General features: G+C 41.4%; 2 protein-coding genes across 3 annotated transcripts; both read right to left on the reverse strand.

Moving 5' to 3' along the window:
• Positions 1-4,627: 4,627 nt before the first annotated feature.
• FBXO4 (F-box protein 4) lies at positions 4,628-11,508 on the reverse strand. Of its 2 annotated transcripts, none has more exons than XM_088157392.1 (7): positions 11,366-11,508; positions 10,636-10,871; positions 9,175-9,395; positions 8,101-8,176; positions 7,413-7,591; positions 6,377-6,552; positions 4,628-5,814 (listed from the first exon to the last, which is right to left on the reverse strand). In XM_088157392.1, the coding sequence occupies exons 1-7, from the start codon at positions 11,423-11,425 to the stop codon at positions 5,725-5,727; spliced, it is 1,038 nt and encodes a 345-aa protein (XP_088013518.1). In that variant the 5' UTR covers positions 11,426-11,508; the 3' UTR covers positions 4,628-5,724. The 2 variants fall into 2 exon arrangements, with proteins under 2 accessions (XP_088013518.1, XP_014730934.1); XM_014875448.2 differs by lacking the exon at positions 11,366-11,508 and adding an exon at positions 10,995-11,180.
• Positions 11,386-14,917, reverse strand: RIMOC1 (RAB7A interacting MON1-CCZ1 complex subunit 1). The gene is made up of 6 exons (XM_088157393.1): positions 14,826-14,917; positions 14,427-14,527; positions 13,900-14,046; positions 13,376-13,507; positions 13,046-13,160; positions 11,386-11,813 (listed from the first exon to the last, which is right to left on the reverse strand). The coding sequence occupies exons 1-6, from the start codon at positions 14,896-14,898 to the stop codon at positions 11,524-11,526; spliced, it is 858 nt and encodes a 285-aa protein (XP_088013519.1). The 5' UTR covers positions 14,899-14,917; the 3' UTR covers positions 11,386-11,523.
• Positions 14,918-16,580: the final 1,663 nt, after the last annotated feature.

A 16,580-nucleotide genomic window follows, 5' to 3' on the forward strand; every position in this document is an offset into this window, starting at 1 on the left:
TGTGATTGATACCAACAAGCAGAACAGAATATTGCCAGTATCCAGACAAAGGCAGAGTATAAGCTGGGAGTATAAACTGAGCACTTTTTTACACAACTTTCAGTCTGTCTCAAAGAGGTAAAACAAACAAAAGAATCAAATATTATAAACCAAGTTCTTACGAGCAATGGTGTTGCAACATGCTGAAGCAGCATAAAATCTCCAAAATGCTCTCTGGTGATCTCTCTCTTTGACTCTATATAGGGACTTTGGGTTTCTAGGTACTCTCAACAACATCCTACTTAAATATCCTTGCATAGTTGTGCAATGAAAACCTGTCTTTAGAAAACTTGGGAACAAATACAGGGAGAACTTTTTAGCAATTCCATGAGTCAGAGGATCCCAGTCCTCTCTTAACTTGAGACAGCAGGAGCATTCTATTTTAATAGATCCAGACCACATCTGTGCTCTATTTAGGAGCTGGTTCTGGCTCTTTATCAATGTAACTGGGAGTAAATTTCAGGATTTGGCAGGGTCCAGTGCTCTGGAACCTCAGAGGAGATGAGGCTGCATTGTTATGCACTCCTTGTTATGGCTTGCTGCCAGCTGGGGCGGACAGTGTGAGCTGTAACCCAGTGCTGTCACGGTACAAACACTGTAGTGCATCTCTTTGGGATGTTGTGCAGCTGAAGGACTCTGCAAGCATGCCCCACAGCTTGCTGAGGCCAGGATGTGTGTTTCACAGAGGCCTTGTGGTCACACTGCATCAAACAATGATCAAGGAAGAAATAAGAAAATTTAATTCAAATATTTAGCTAATTGCATCTCTGTTTTGGAAATACAGTATTTATGTTACAGGACATTGTAATTTAAGGCTTGCCTTCTGTGAATTTACTCTGGGACTGTTTTCCAGTACTTTATCCCAGAGTACGAATCCAATGTGCTAGTGCTCTTTTCCCAGAAAAGGGGTATATCCTTCTGGCATAATTCGACCCATTTCAAATTAACAAAATACTCTTATTTTGGAATAAGGCTGGACTGTCTTAGAGTTTTTCAAGACGACCTAATTTTTTTCTGAATTCAGTATCTAATTTGGAGACTACTTTCGAGTATAGGCAGTCTGGTTAGGTATTTCAGACGTGTAAGGAAAATGATACCTATTCTGAGGAGTGATGCCCTAATTGTTGTGCCAACTTCTACCTGCACTCAGGTAACATGAAGCTTGACAACCTCTGAGTATGTTGCAAGTTCCCACATGGGAGCAACCTGAGCTTTCTGGCCATTGAAGGGAATACTGTGACAACACTGATAATCGAATATCCAGTTATCTTCATTCCACTTTGATTTGCACAAAACAAAACCAAATTAACAACATAAATACACAGAAATATCCAAGAAGCATTTTCACTAAGAATACAAGATCAGACTTCATGGATTTCACTGCATATTGTGCCATAACCATTGAAATTCTGTGGATGTGTTTCAAACATTCCAAGACCTTTGTTTCTCCTGGCGTATGCAACTCTGTGCTCAAATATGGGGTAAATTTATATGCCCAGAAAGTGATTAGAATTAGGATTCTTGGTATATAGCTGCACCTCTGAGAGCAGGATATCACATGGTCCAACTGAAGCACAGCTCTGCATTCTCTCCCACCCCTGACTTCACAATCATCTGTTCAGCAAATCACAAATCAGGCCAATGAATTTAATCTGGTGCACAGACTGGAGAGCAGGAAGGAAACTTCTGTGCTGGAATGCTTGGAGACCAGAGATGCGTGGAATGTACTGATGGGGGAAGAGTAAGACAGGAGCTGGCTCAGAATATTAGGCTTGAGGACACCACTCAGCATTAGTGCTCCCAGAGATAGTAGGCTCCTTGTGCAAGGACAGCCAGAAATACTGCAAGGGAGAATACTGTTAGCCCATTCAGTGGGCTAACTGGTGATTCATAAACCTCCTGATGCAAAGTCCTGCCTCCTGTAGGGAGTACTCTGTGCATATGTGCAGGACAGGTTTGGGAGCAGCTCTACAAAGGGGACCTGAGATCCTGGTAGACCAAGGAACCTGGATTCAATAGTGTGCCCACACAGTGATAAAGGCTGCCTTGAAGACAAGTGCTCAATTCCCCTGTGCCCAGGACTTGTAGGTCTGAATCTGGAGCAGGGTGTCCAGTTTCAAGCCTGCACTATTTGAGATACAGACCAGAAAGGATACAGTAAAGGGTCACTAAGACATTTAAAAGGCTGGAGGAAGGAACCCTTAGAGTCTGGCTACCCAGGAACCTTGGCCAGTAATGCCCAGACTGGTACCTGCCAACAGCTGCTCAGCACAGACACAGTAATGCTGGAGCAGGAGTGAGCTCGTGCAGGATACCTAACCTCACTGGTTCTTAAATATTCCCCTTAACCAAACCCATCATGTTTTGTTGTTTGCTAGGTCTCTGCTCTATCCCTGCTACCTTTATTCTTGATTGCAGTTTCATCCTCCGAAGACAACTGAGGGTAGCCTTTGTTCAGACATCCTCTGCAGTTTAAGTGCAGGCTCTAGTTATAATATCACCTTCTGTAACTGAACAAATAATGTTATTTCTCTACTCATGTATTTGAGGGAAGTCATTTATCCAGAACCACTAGTGCTAGAGTGGAATGAAAAACAGACTAAATCACAGACATCAATCACTTTGCAATAATGCCAGCAATTATTCCCAATACGTCTTCCTGAGAGCAACCTCATCTGTTCTTTTTATCTGTGATATTCATGCTACCATACAAAGTGATATTGACAATACTCACCAGATTAAGAGGCAGCATATTCCCCATCTATAAGCCTTTGAAAAGCATTTCGATTTTTCCACAGGTTTTCTGTAACTGCACCTGCTTCCTGCATCTCTGAGCAGGGAATGCAATTAATTACTTGGAGCAATTTTGGCAAAGAGTGTAGGGACAGTGTCTGGATAGCATCAGTGCTGATGCAGATTAGCAATGCCATCCTACAGGACACACAGAGAGCCAGAGCTTCCCTCTGATGCTGAAGCTAGAAGGGTCCTAACACTCCTGCTTAGATCCAGGGCTGCTGCATCATCATCATAACCTGCAAGACATCTCACCAGTGACATTGTGCTGCCTCTGTCCTGAGAGCCTGACAGGTGACCCAAGGCACTGCTCTGGAGCTGGCAGCAGGCATTTTTGTGATTCAAAGTTTCAAAGATTTGAAAATTAGCATCCCCATAGAAACTTCTTTTTTTGGAAGCCTGCTCAGGTGAAACCTCAGTAACTGAGTTTTCTTATAAATCACGTCTATTGTCATTTTAACCTTTTATTTTGTGACCACTCTTTAGATAAACATCCTGCCTCAGTGAGCAGGAAAGAAATTTTTTTTCTAGTGCTGTTGGAATTCTTCATCTCTAGGAAAGCAAGATTCCTGGGATCCAGATCCTGGTTTAATTTTTCACAAACACATCGCAGTTGCATCTACTCTGATAAACAGAAAACCGATTAGATTTTTTTTAAATTGGTTTTCTTTTTACATTAAAAAGTTTTAAGATACACTTAAAGTCATGTTCTAATATTCCATACCCAATGATTTTTTAATTTCTAACAGTGACATTCCCAAGCTTAAATGATTTCTATGCTTCTAAATTCAGCAGACTCAGGAATTTAAATAGTAGGAAATGTCAAATCTAAAAGACAGTGCATCTCTGCAGCTATTTGCTGTATGTATGTTCAATAAGCTGGTTGCCTTTTCCACAGCACATCTCTGTGCACCTCAGCTGCTCCTCTGGACAGCGTACATGCTCATCTTCCTCGCCTGTGCTGATCCACGATGGCATTTAATCATGGAGCTCTATGACTGCACAGACTTCTCATTCCTACTCTTTGTTTTCTAGACTGCACCCTTAAAATTTGTAATTCTGAAAGGGATCCTAGCTTTAAGTTAATCTAGCTGATGTTCTTTAAGAAAAATTACGTTCTCTATATTATCCTAACCTTTTGAAATGACAGTGAGTTATCTTAATTAAACTGGTAACACACAATAACCTTGCTCATTAATGGCTATTAATGAACAATATTACAATAGTAATTCGTTATGACAGTGTGATTGCAGTGTGTGACCACAGGTACACACGTGTAGGGGGCTTAACACACATAAGACTCTAAGTATCATTGTCTTAAAAAATATTTATTCCTTATGAAGAAAGTAGAAAGAGGATCTTCCATAACCCCCCGATATTCGTAGTAGCTACACAGAATCAGATTGCTGCATTCAATCCCCTACATATATACCACTATGAAATTAATGTCATTAGGACAAAAATCACATACACCCAGTCACAAAGCATGGAATTTTACCCAAACACCCATAAATCCATTGTGTCTGCTCTATTTTAAACGGCAAAACACAGAATCACTATTGAAAAAAAAAAAAGGATAACCCACAGAATTTTCATTGTATATATACGCCTTTGGATTTTCCCTTGAAACATAAAAAATACCTAGAATGATGAATTAATTGTTCATAAAGATGAAAAAAAGATATACTTTCTAGTTCATTAAAAAATCCCAAACGTCTTCTTCAATGGAATGTTTCTGACATGGCTGTGTTGATCGTCACTCAAATATCCCAGATTGAGGGCAGTTACAGCTGAATGTGTGTCATACAATCATTTATTTAGGTACAAAAAAAAAAAATTGCAAAACACCTGAATTTCCATGAAGATAGGAGAAAAGAAAAAAAAGACCAGAAAAGAGCAAATAAATGCCCAGGCAAGAAATCCAAGCGAAGTTTCTGAACATTAACACAGTAATATAAATATGAAAAGGTAGAAGACTACGACTATCCCCAAAGACATCAATATGGAATACACAATTACAGCTTTCAAATGTTGCTTTGGTTTTCATAAAACTACTTGCAACTGTGCAGAAAATTTCAAGATAGGAATAATTCACATCTGCAAATGGCCACAACTATTTGGAAAACTTGATAGTCTGTCTGTGCAATGAAGTCCTGAATGATCCTATTTAACGTTTGTGGTGTCAGAAGCGTATCCAGTTCAAGCTAATGATTTCAGTGCAACAGGAAGCAAAAGATGCTGAAATCTTTCATGGTTGCTTAGTAAGATCACAACAAAGAAACAACAATTCATGTGCAGCAGTGTTGGTTTGCTTCTAAGAAATTTGGTCTGGGCTGAAAATTCCCCCCACTCTTTTTTATCTAGGCATTTTTTCTAGAAAAATATAGAACTCACTTTTCTAAATCAAAAGTTACTGTCTTTCTGTCAACTTCCTACTGTACAGCCTTCAGTATGTTTTCCTTGATCAGGAAGTGTTGCTGTAAAGGTCTCCACTGCACATAATTACTAAATGTGTAATAAGGCTGTGCTGATTAACTAATGTAGTGTTACATATATATTTACAGAAGATGCTAGACCATCAGATATATTGGAAAATATTGTACTCTAAAAAACAAACAAAACAAAACACACGGATTGTCCCTCCAAATAATTTCTTTATTGCAGCTGGAATCCAGGCAATCCTACTGTACTTTTAATTCAGAATTTTTTACTTTTAATTCAGAACTATAGTTGGAAAAATGTTAAGGATTTAAGTATGTGCAGTGAAATATATGCAGGTTTGCCTTTTAGTTTTCCCTTCTGACAGTACTCTGGTAGGAAGGACAAAATACTCACTTCAACTGAAATGGAAAACACCAAAGGCTTTATACAGTGCAACAATGCCTAATTCTATTACTGACCACTTTTACAATTTGCTTCTTCCAAGAGCCACTCAATTCCATTTAGCAATCCATCTAAAGTTGCAGCTACAATGTCCTGCATCTGTGAAAATAACATAAAAAAAAAAAAGTTAACGTATTAGAGATAACAGCTAACAGGATCTAACAGTACTTTAATATCACTCTGTGTCTATCTGTAAAGTCAGAATCACTGATATAAAATCAAAATTTTTATCACTAGTGTAAAGGTCACTTAGACAAAAAAGCTGTATAAGATTAAGGAAACAAACAAAAATATTGTGTCTAATAAAAATATTAAAGAGAAACTGTGACTAAAACTAAAAATTGTGACTCAGGAAATTTAGACTTCAATGAACTGAAGCCTCCTTGCTCCTTTCAAGATCATCATTTGTTCTTCCTGACATTCTAGCTCCATCTGAAGTCTCTTGAATGCTTTTGGGCAAGTCACTTAGCTCCTTGTGTTCAGACAGGCTAATGACTTGTCTTAGAGGACCAGAGAAATTAAATCCTTCACTTAAATGGAAAGTTCATATTCTAGAATTGAAAACTGCATACTTGCTTAGTAGGTACCGTTAAGGAACCTGAGAGCCTAAATTAAATTCAAACCACAGAGAAACAGAAAATAAAGGTTTAAGAGCAAGTACCATCCAGGGCTGATGCAGCAGATTTAGTTGCAACTGATGTGCCACATAAACACACGGAATTCTTCTCACACCAGTGTGAGACACGCAGGACAAAAACAGCAGAGGTCTATTCGGAGGCCCGAGGGCCGGATCAATCATTGCCAAAATACGAGCCAGCTCCTCCTGACGATCATGCTCTAAGAAACAATTTTATTGTATGAGTCTTAAGTTTATACAAATACGAGATGCTTTCGGTTTGGTTTTTTTTTTGTTGTTGTTGTTTTTTTGGGTTTTTTTTATTTCAGAGATGATGAGACGGACAGCTGGAAATGATCTTGTTCTGCTTTATCACAAGACTTATCCATCTGCCCTTATGTTACACAGAGATGGATGGCATTTAGATATTTAGTTATTTAAATATCTCCATAGATTCTACAGGCAGCCTATTTCAGTCCTAACATCAGAGTGTTTTCTGAGTATGTAAGAAATCAGAATTAAAACAAACCATTCAGAAATACTCATATGCTGCAGTCAGCAGCTCTTCCCTACTGAATGCACTTTTCTCTTAGTGTATGCCTACTAAGTTTTTTGCCTATCTCTTTTCCGAGTTAGCTCTTTTCCTCCATTAAAAGTTAACGAATGTAAAGATTATTACCATTTATCATCTTTCATGACTAAACTGATTTAGACTAATTGTGTTTTTGACTGTTTTCCTGGTGAAGGTTATTTCCAGCTATTACAGCACAAACAATGTATTTGCAAGTTTCTCCTATGCATACCCAGGGTTTCTGTTTGTTTTTTCGTTTTGTGTTTTAATACAGATCATTTCCCACATGTAATTTAGACAGCTACTGTATCAGTATGTGCCATAAACAAAACAAAGAGTCATAACCCCTAACAGGTTGATGAGAAAGCATCTAGGATAGGAGACCTCTTCAACAGGACAAGCCATGAATAGCAGATTTTGAAAGAATCAGAACATGGATTTTGATGTATTGCGGATTCTTTGTAATCTAACACTCTAGTTATTAATAAAATATAAAGAGAAACCCCGTACCTCTATGAGCTTCTGCATTAGCAACATAAATGAATCCATCAACTACTTTGCACACCTTCTTCACTTGAGCTATTACACTGTAGTGCGTGGCTTGCTGATTTCCTACTGTGCTGTTCTCTTGGTAAAACATCTTATTCACAGCAACAGCTTGCTCCTCCCTTGCTCTCCTCCTTTCCACACTGAAAGATATTTCAGTAGTTAAGTTAACTGAGAATGCCAAAACTGAATCTTGAAAGTCTAGGCAGCGCAGGAAAGGGACATGAAAATGGGCTGAGCCAGGAAAAAAGTTTCATTTCTCCCTGTCCCCTCCTGCCCTCCTTTCTTTCTGAGTGCACCTACAGAGATGGCTACAAATCTGCAAGATGCTTATGAAAATACACTCCAGGATGAGTTTATAGAGTGTTTCAAAAGCAACTCAACCAAGATACAAAGAGGGACAGAAGCACCTGTAATGTACCTGTCGTACACCTTTGGCACATATACTGTTCGGAAAAGCTTTATTACTTCCATGTGAAAACTTAGTGGTTGAAAAAAGAAAGGAAAAGCAAAGGAATGCATTGAAACTTCAATTTTTAAGGGATATCCATGCATGAGAAAATGCACATGAAAGTCACATCACAAGACTATGAAGAAGAGTCTGAAATAAATGAGAAACTATACTTTTTATTAGGTGGAGAACAGATCTTACCTCGTGGTGGAATACAGTGTCACAATATTAAATTTTTGACTGTTGTTAAACTGAAAACTGACTCCTGATCCAATTCCTACAGAGAAAAATCAATCTATGAGATTACAGCTATCTGGCTACTGAATACAATTAAGTGGGAGTTCAAAAATTCCAGTGTTGCCACAAAATGAATATATTCAAACCTAGATATTGCTGTTAGGGGTAGCAGATTTACTATTTTACAATTAAACTTTATACATGGTCCAATGGATCAGACTTTTAATATAATGAAAAACCAAGTCAATGGTATTAAAACCATTTCTGTATTTCTGATTGCTAGACTTGTAGGTAGAAATCTAAATCAGAGAGGAGCCAGACTTGTGTTTATTAGCTGAAACTGGCATAGAAAAGGCTCCAGTCTGCTTATGACAAGCTGCACTGAAAAAAAAAATATGGGAGAAATAAAAAACTCACTAAAAATCATTGTCATGCTTCCTAGAAATACAATTTAATTATTCAAGTTCTGTGCTGAAAAAAACATTAGTTAAAAAGTAACACATTTTTGTCTCTGGCTTGGACTGAAGTCAAATTAGACTTTCAAAGCTACCCTTTTAAACATAAAAAAAAAAATCCCTCACCTGTTCCTGTAACTCTTCTAAGTAAAATTTTTGATATCACTTGATATCAGAATACCGAATCATGTAAGGATCAGCCTTGAGTTCCTGTGTAAAATCACAACTGTGTTTTCTAGCCACTTACTGCAAGCAGTACTGAAAGAAAGGCCTGTCTGCATTTATCGATTACAACAGCAGCAGTAACATGGAAGTCTGGATGAAAATAGAAGTACTAGGAGCAAAATGATTCTTCTGAAAATGTCCAAATTTAGTTGTAAATTCACTGAAGCTATTAGTTTGTCCCAATGTTCACTGCATTTATCCTTTTGAACAAACCAGAGAGAAAACGGTTTGTTTTTACCATTGTTTTTAAGGACACAGAAAAAAAATCATTCGTTTTCTTAATTTCTTCCTTGGAGTTTTTTTTTTGTGTTATATCTATTTACAAAATAAGAAGGCCAAAAGCCAAAACCATAATTACCATGAATTTGTCTATGAGGTAGTCCAGTTACCACCAGAATTTCTGGGCATGTCATCATCTTTTGTACCAGAGAGTTGTCCAGCTCTTCCAAACCTGGCCCAAACATAGCAAAGCGAGGTTCTGCCTGAGTGACCAGTGACTGCAAAAAGGAAGTCACAGCCCCATACAGGGGACGGCTCGATTTCAAACTTCTTCTACCCTGAGGACAGCTCCTTTTATATCTGTGTAAAATAGATGCAACTAGAAATTAAACACAAAATACAAAAGAGGTATTAATCAAACAAATTAACTTAGGTCCAACACTTCTTACGCTTTGCTACTGCTACAACTCAAAGCATAGGTCAAAAATTACAAAGTTCCAGCCTGATGGTTTCGAGCACCAGTACAAAGCAGGCAAAAGCATGAGTTGTTCTGAAGCCCAAATACTTCTGAAGCCCAGGCTGCTGCTGGACAAATCTCCTCAAGGAAAGATCCAATGATGGCTCCTTTATACCCAAACTGAAATGTTTCAGTTGAGATCAGCAGAGCTGCCAAGTGCACACAGACACAATGGAAATCAGTGACAGGTGGTTTCAAATATGCGATTCAGACCTAAACAGATTTAAATCCAATTTCAAAATCAGTACATATTTTGCAGGTCAAATTTTGGGTGTCAAATTCTGTTCCCATCTGTTAAGAGGGGATGAAGGGCATAGAGATTGCAGAAGTTACGTGTATTTACCACAAAGCAAGGCGTTATGGACCACCTTTGGAGAATGTAACTGCAAATAAATCAAAAATCCCAAACAAATCCACAGACCACTATTGCCAACCAAGGGAACTGAATGAAGTTTAGAAAAGAAATCACTGCAAAATAATCTAATTGTTTTAAGGGTTCTTCTCAGTCATCCAAACATATTTATTGTGTTGCTATGCTTTTCAGCTATACTAGCTGAAACCAGTTTTATCTGACAGCCTTTGACAATCACAGCTAAAACAATACAACTTGTTATTTTGTGCCCACTCTGTGCAGTTTTTTATTATTAATCTTATTCCAAATAAGATGAAAAAAATGAAGAGTAATTTTACTTGCTACAGTTTGAAGACTTCTTGGAACTTTTATGAACTTGCTGTGGCACTGAGAGCAAAGAACACTTCTTTATCAAGATCAACAGTATGCAATATTTCTGTGCCACAGTAGACACACAGTTTACAAATAGCTTTTATTTTTTTATAGCATTAGCGTTGTCTTTTTTACAATGTTTTACATTCTTGCCGAGTTCCAAACAGAAAAAGCTGACCAGACCATGGAGCAACAGGAAATTGTATTTCTAAAATAAACAATGGATTTGAGACACATCAAAATTTAAACAGCAGCTTACAACAGAGCTTTGGTTCTGTAAATATGAAATATGCCGGTGGGCTGGATATTACTGCTGTAGGCACACTTGAAGTCATGTAAGAGAATATGGAGATACTTACACTGCCATGTAATCATACAGTGCATTGTCGCTGACCTCTGAAAAGGCTTTATGAAAAATCTCCTCATCTGGAAGTGATTTCCAATCAACAGATGTCCAAGAGGGGAGATCCCGCAAGAGAAAATACCTCCACAACAACGGGTCTTGCACAGCTGCCCTCCAGTAACAACTCGTGCTTCCTAAGCGGCACAAATCTTGGGGCGAGAGGAAGGACATGATTCTCAGCTGCACGTCGATCTGAAAACCATTGAGAGCAGCGCTTTAGCGACTCACCGATTCAGCGGTACAGAAGGAACGGGTGGGACACAGCGCTTTGCCCCCCCATCCCCGCCCCACCCTGTGCGGCCGGGCCCCACTCACCGGCAGCGCCTGCAGGCCGCTCTCTCCCTCCGCGCCGTCCGGGGCCGCCGGCAGCGGTGCGGGCGCGGAGCCCCGCTGGGTGCCCCGCAGCCAGCGCTCCCGGAGGCCGCGCAGCCCGTCCCGCACCGCGGCCTCCAGGCCGGCCCCGCGCTGCTCCGCTCCAGCCGCCATGGCGCCGCCCCCGCGCCGCGCACGCCCCGGCACCGCCGCCCCGGCACCGCCGCCCCGGCACCGCCGCCCCGGCACCGCCGCCCCGGCACCGCCGCCCCGGCACCGCCGCCCCGGCACCGCCGCCCCGGCACCGCCGCCCCGGCACCGCCGCCCCGGCACCGCCGCCCCGGCACCGCCGCCCCGGCACCGCCGCCCCGCACCTTGGACCGCGGTCCAGGAGTCCTTGGAATGCGTGTTTTTAATGCAACACAAGTATACATTGCGGTTGGAGAAAGAAAAGGAAAAAAAAAAAGTCAGTCACGGAAGAGCGTGCTCTTGTGCCGCAAGATTTCTTCCAGCGCAGACAAGGCAGTGGATCTCAGTTGTGGGATTTCACAAAGTAATGCAGCATTTGTTTTGCAGTTGTTGTGTTCCACCCTTGACCTTTTAAGGGTCCCTCACATACGGCCACATACTTTGTTAACATGATTCTCCCCGTTTCTTGGAAATCCAGCGATATGCTCTGTGGTCTGCTGCCCAGGTCACTGTTATACACAGGATCTACTGACTCAAGGCTTTCCTGCTTGCCTTCTCCACAGTGTTTCAGTCTCCAGTAGCACATTTCTCCACTGTACATCATTGCCAGTAAATGAGTGTCACTAAATATACCTGCAAAAGTAATTTAGATCAAGCACTTTATTGTTCCGCTAAAAGCAAATACACAGCTTGTTAATTTTTTCAGCAGCATTGGGGAAAAAAAAGTCCAGACAGTATAAATGTATAATTATATAACTATATAATGCCCAGAATAAAACCTGGATCAAGAGCATGCTCATTTCTCTGTCCAGTTTGGCCCTCCATAATGCTAAAATCTTTTAAGACTGCCATATAAATATTATTTCTATAATTTTGTTTGTCTAATTATCTCATAGAATTTCAGTCTTTCTTTACAGGCCCTTTAGCACAGGCATGACTGTACATATTTACTTTAGAGTATTTCTGTGCCTCCCACAGTTTAAGCCTAAAAGACACTGTCTGAGGTCATCTTAACTCAGGTTAACCAGCAGCAGCTTTAGTATTTAAATTCAAAGGCACATGTCTGTCTTTCACAAAAAGAAAAATCCTACTAAATAAATCCACAACTTGACTTTGCATTATGGAGCTACATAGCAGCAATGCCACTTTCAGATGAAAAGAAACAAGAAGGTGCTGCATCCTGCTACAGTCAGAGTAGAGATGTTTTTGAGTATGTCAACATGGACATCATTTCTTCAGCACCAGCTGTTTCACCTTACAAATCCCCTCTTGCTTTATCACCCTACCTGCATCACACTGATGCAGCCTAAGATCCTCCTGTAAACGCTCAAAAGGAATGAAACTTATATAAAGCTACATGAAGTGGTGACAGAGAACATTTGCCAACTCTAATCAATTTTGTGTATAATTTTTACCTGCATGAAGACTGTTACTGTGCTTGTACCTGTGCTGTCCTAGAGGTAAAAGGGAAGGTCAGTATGTGAACCTCTGGCACCCTCTGCAGTCATATTTGTGCCTTAAACATCTGTCAATTGTGAACTGGATGGTTGTAAAATACAGTGTGTCAACACTGCCAGCATAAAACACTACTGTGCAACACTCATTGCCTCAGTTCAGCTCCCTCCAGTGCACTCATAAAACACCACGAAAATGAGCACTCACACCTCCTAAAATTCATGAGTCAAAAAAGGTGTTGCCTGCTTATTTGCCTCATTTATTATCTTCTTGTTCTAAAAAGTGTCAAGTCTTGAACATAAATTAGGTCAAACAATAAAAACACGCAAAAAAGCATTTCATAAAGTGAAGCAGGTACTAAGAGGAGTGGGTTAAAAGGTATTTTGGAGTTGTTTTTTTGATTTTTTTACCTTCACTGAGTAATCTAGCTGTGTCTTTATCTTGAAGTGAGACATCTTCATCTAGCTGAAGAGGGCATCTAAAGCTAAGCATCTTCATCAAGTAATGAACGCCATCATTAAGACACTGAGTACAGTTAAAAATGAGGAAAAAATAAGTTCCTGTTAAATTAATGATAGGCAGAAATACTTCCTTCTATGAAGTCCCCAAAATCCTAATTAAAGAGAAAAAAACTCCAAACAAACAAACAAACATCAACCCCCCTCCAGCCATATTTTAAAAGTGAAGAGCTTTAAAGCCGTATTCAATAGAAGCTCACAGAACATTTCCATCTCTTTTACCTTTTTAAATGTGGCAGCATTTTCTTGTAGCCATTCACTCCTGTCTTTCGCTGTGTGGCAATACATGTAAAGTAGAGCTCCTTTTCTCCAGTAAAGACATTCTAGCAACTCTGCACCAAGGATGTTGATGGGCTGAAATAAAATCCAACAAAATGGTCTAACACAAAAATAAACCACCTGAATTACTCATATGCACTGTCACACGTGTAAACACTGTGTAAATCTCTTACTTCAGGGGCTGTGCTTAACAGCAACACTCAGAGACAAGCCTAGCCTAACCTAACATTCTAGGTCAAATAGAACTGTCAACTGCCTGTAGAATCATGAAATGTTACCAAGAGAAATTCTGATCACACAACAAGGCATTTCAAACAGTATTTTCAGGAATCACTATTTAAATAGCAAAAGACTCGAAAATATTTCAAAATACTTCAAATTCTGCCCATAAAAAATACAAATACTACCAGCTCATTTCAGATGTTTTGTTCTTAAATAATGAACTAATTTGCCCTCTGGCTACTTACTTCTTCTTTTATGCCACATTCCCTCACTAGGTCTTCTGGTTCTGAAAGAACACAAATAAGTTCTTTAAGTTTTTGCAAGGAGTATTCTTCTGGAAAATCTTCATCAACAAGCTGGTTTTCCTCAAAATACGTAATGTCTAGGACAGCCTATGAAGACAAGAATACATACAAAGCAGAAATGCTACCATCAAAATAATCAAACGGTGGTGTGTTGTATTCGTTAGTGGTCGTTAGTTTATAAAACATTACAATTTGAAGGTATTCTTTAACATTTAGTTTACAAAAACGTTACAAGTTAGAATTACTGAAGGACTGGTGATGGTGAATGTAAAGCCAAACTCCCTTCTGTCCCTAGAGTAACAGCACAAACGACTCCAAGCTATTCAAGTCAAAAGCAGTTCTGTGCTTCACACCCCCAAGAAAACAGAGGCGCCTTTCTGCCCCACCCTCGTTTTCTACATCAAACTGTCTCCCACACCCTATACACGCTTTTCTTGAAAGGGAGTTTGATGTCCATAACAAAGTACCTGGGTATAGAGCTGAAAAAGCGTGGAAGGATGTTCTTTCCCTTCGTTGCAGAGGTCTTTCAACTTGTCCAGATTAGCAGAGCCTTTCTCTAAGAAGGTATCTGAGGGAAGAACACAATGCTCCCTTAGCACCGATGAGCACTCAGCAGGAGCCTTACTCACTCTGCTTTTCCACATGGCTTTATCATTCATCCTTGGGGCATCTACAAGAGCGGCTGAATAATACAAGCAGGCCAGCCATCCTGTCAGACCGCACCTTTCATGGTTAAATTAAGGCCATCCGCGGCCAGGCTCTGTTGCTCCCAAGCACACAGGCCGTTTGCGGAGATGCCCTCAGGGCCCCCCTTCCCTCGGGCCCGCCCGTGCCGCTCCCGTCCCCGTCCCCGCCGCGCCGCTCACCGCGGGCACCGCTCCCCCGGAGCCGCCGGCCCAGCGCCGCCACCCGCGGCCGCAGCGCCGCCACGGCCGCCATGGCCGGCCCGCGCACCGCCCCTCCGCGCAGGCGCAGCAGCGCGCGGCCGGGGGGCGGGAGCGGCGCGGGGGGAGCGAGGAGCGGGGCCCAGCGCTGCCGCTGCGGCCCGGCCCCGCCGGGACACCCGGGCACCGACACCCGGGCACCGACACCCGGTCCCCGGCCCCGCGGGGACACCCGGCCCGGGATCCCGCCGCCCGGCCCGCCCTGCGCCTATTCACGGCTGGGACTGCAGTTCTGCAGGGCTTGTGTGGGTGTGAAAGCTCTTTCATAACAGACGCGTGTGGTGCCTGCGATGCCCTGTCCGTCTCCAGTGAGAGTCCCTAGCGTGGCCCTGTGTTTACAGAATTTACGGAATCAATTTACAGGTTGGAACAGACCTTTGGTTCCAGCCTGTGATCGAGTATCACCATATCGGTCAGACCATGGTACTGAGTGCCGTGTCCAGTCTTTCCTTAAACACCCCTAGGGACCGTGACTCCACCACCTCCCTGGGCAGCCCATCCCTTCATCTAATCACCCTTTCCGTGAAGCAATTTGAAACTGTTTTGTGAAATATTTTGTAAAATACTTTGTGAAACAGTATTATGTCCCACCTAAACCTCCCATGGCACAGTTTGAGACTATTTCCTCTCTTCTATCACTGGCTGCGTCGGAGAAGAAGCCAATCCCCACCTGGCCCCACTCTCCTTCCAGGCAGCTGTGGAGAGTGATAATGTCACCCTGATCCTCCTTTTCTCCAGGATAAACACCCCCAGCTCCCTCAGCTGCTCCTCACAGCACTGGTGCTCCAGACCCTGCCCCAGCTCCGTTCCCTTCTCTGCACTCACTCCAGCCCCTCAGGGTCTTTCTTGCAGGGAGGGCCCAGAACTGGACACAGCACTCGAGGTGTGGCCTCAGCAGTGCCCAGCACAGGGGGACAATCCCTGCCCTGCTCCTGCTGGCCACACTATTGCTGATCCAGTCCAGGATGCCATTGGCCTTCTTGGCCACCTGGCACACACTCATGTTCGGCTGCTGTCACCAGCACCCTTTTCCGTTGCAAAAATTTGACTGGGGTATTGCTCCTATCAATTAATGCTTTCCAGCCTCACTGCAACATAGGTGTTGCCCATAAAACAAACTGAAGCAAAGGCAGCAAGGATCAAACTCACACTTACTTTTCAATAAAGGTGTTTTTTAAAAACTACATTTTAGTATTTAATTACTTATAATGGAGAAGTACAGCTGTGAAAATACATTAAATCATCCTGAAACTTATACCTTTGATTAGAGAAATGAAGCACTTGCTCCAACATTTTGTCCAGCTTTAAACAATAGCCTTCATGGACTTCATAAATAATGAAGAGTTTCCATATATAAGGGGAAAGAGTAAGTTTCTCTTTTATTTTTAACTAATCTTGCTACTATCTGACAGTCAATCATCAAATATTTTGTTGTTTAGTTGTAAAAGTGCTACATTTCACTATATTGTTTCCCTAGCCTTCTCCATATCTTTATCTGCCTGGAAAAAGCTAATACCTCAGTGCCTATTATAGAAATGTAAAACAAACTCACACAATATTCAGAATTTTGTCAACTTGAATATTTTGAAAGAATAATTAACTAAAGATATTTTCCCATTTTGAGGTCATATGCTGTTCATTCTGTCATTGCCTGTGTTCCAACAAAGTATCTAAAAA

Source organism: Sturnus vulgaris, chromosome Z (genome assembly GCF_052056855.1).
Source record: "Sturnus vulgaris isolate bStuVul1 chromosome Z, bStuVul1.hap1, whole genome shotgun sequence".
Taxonomy (NCBI): domain Eukaryota; kingdom Metazoa; phylum Chordata; class Aves; order Passeriformes; family Sturnidae; genus Sturnus; species Sturnus vulgaris.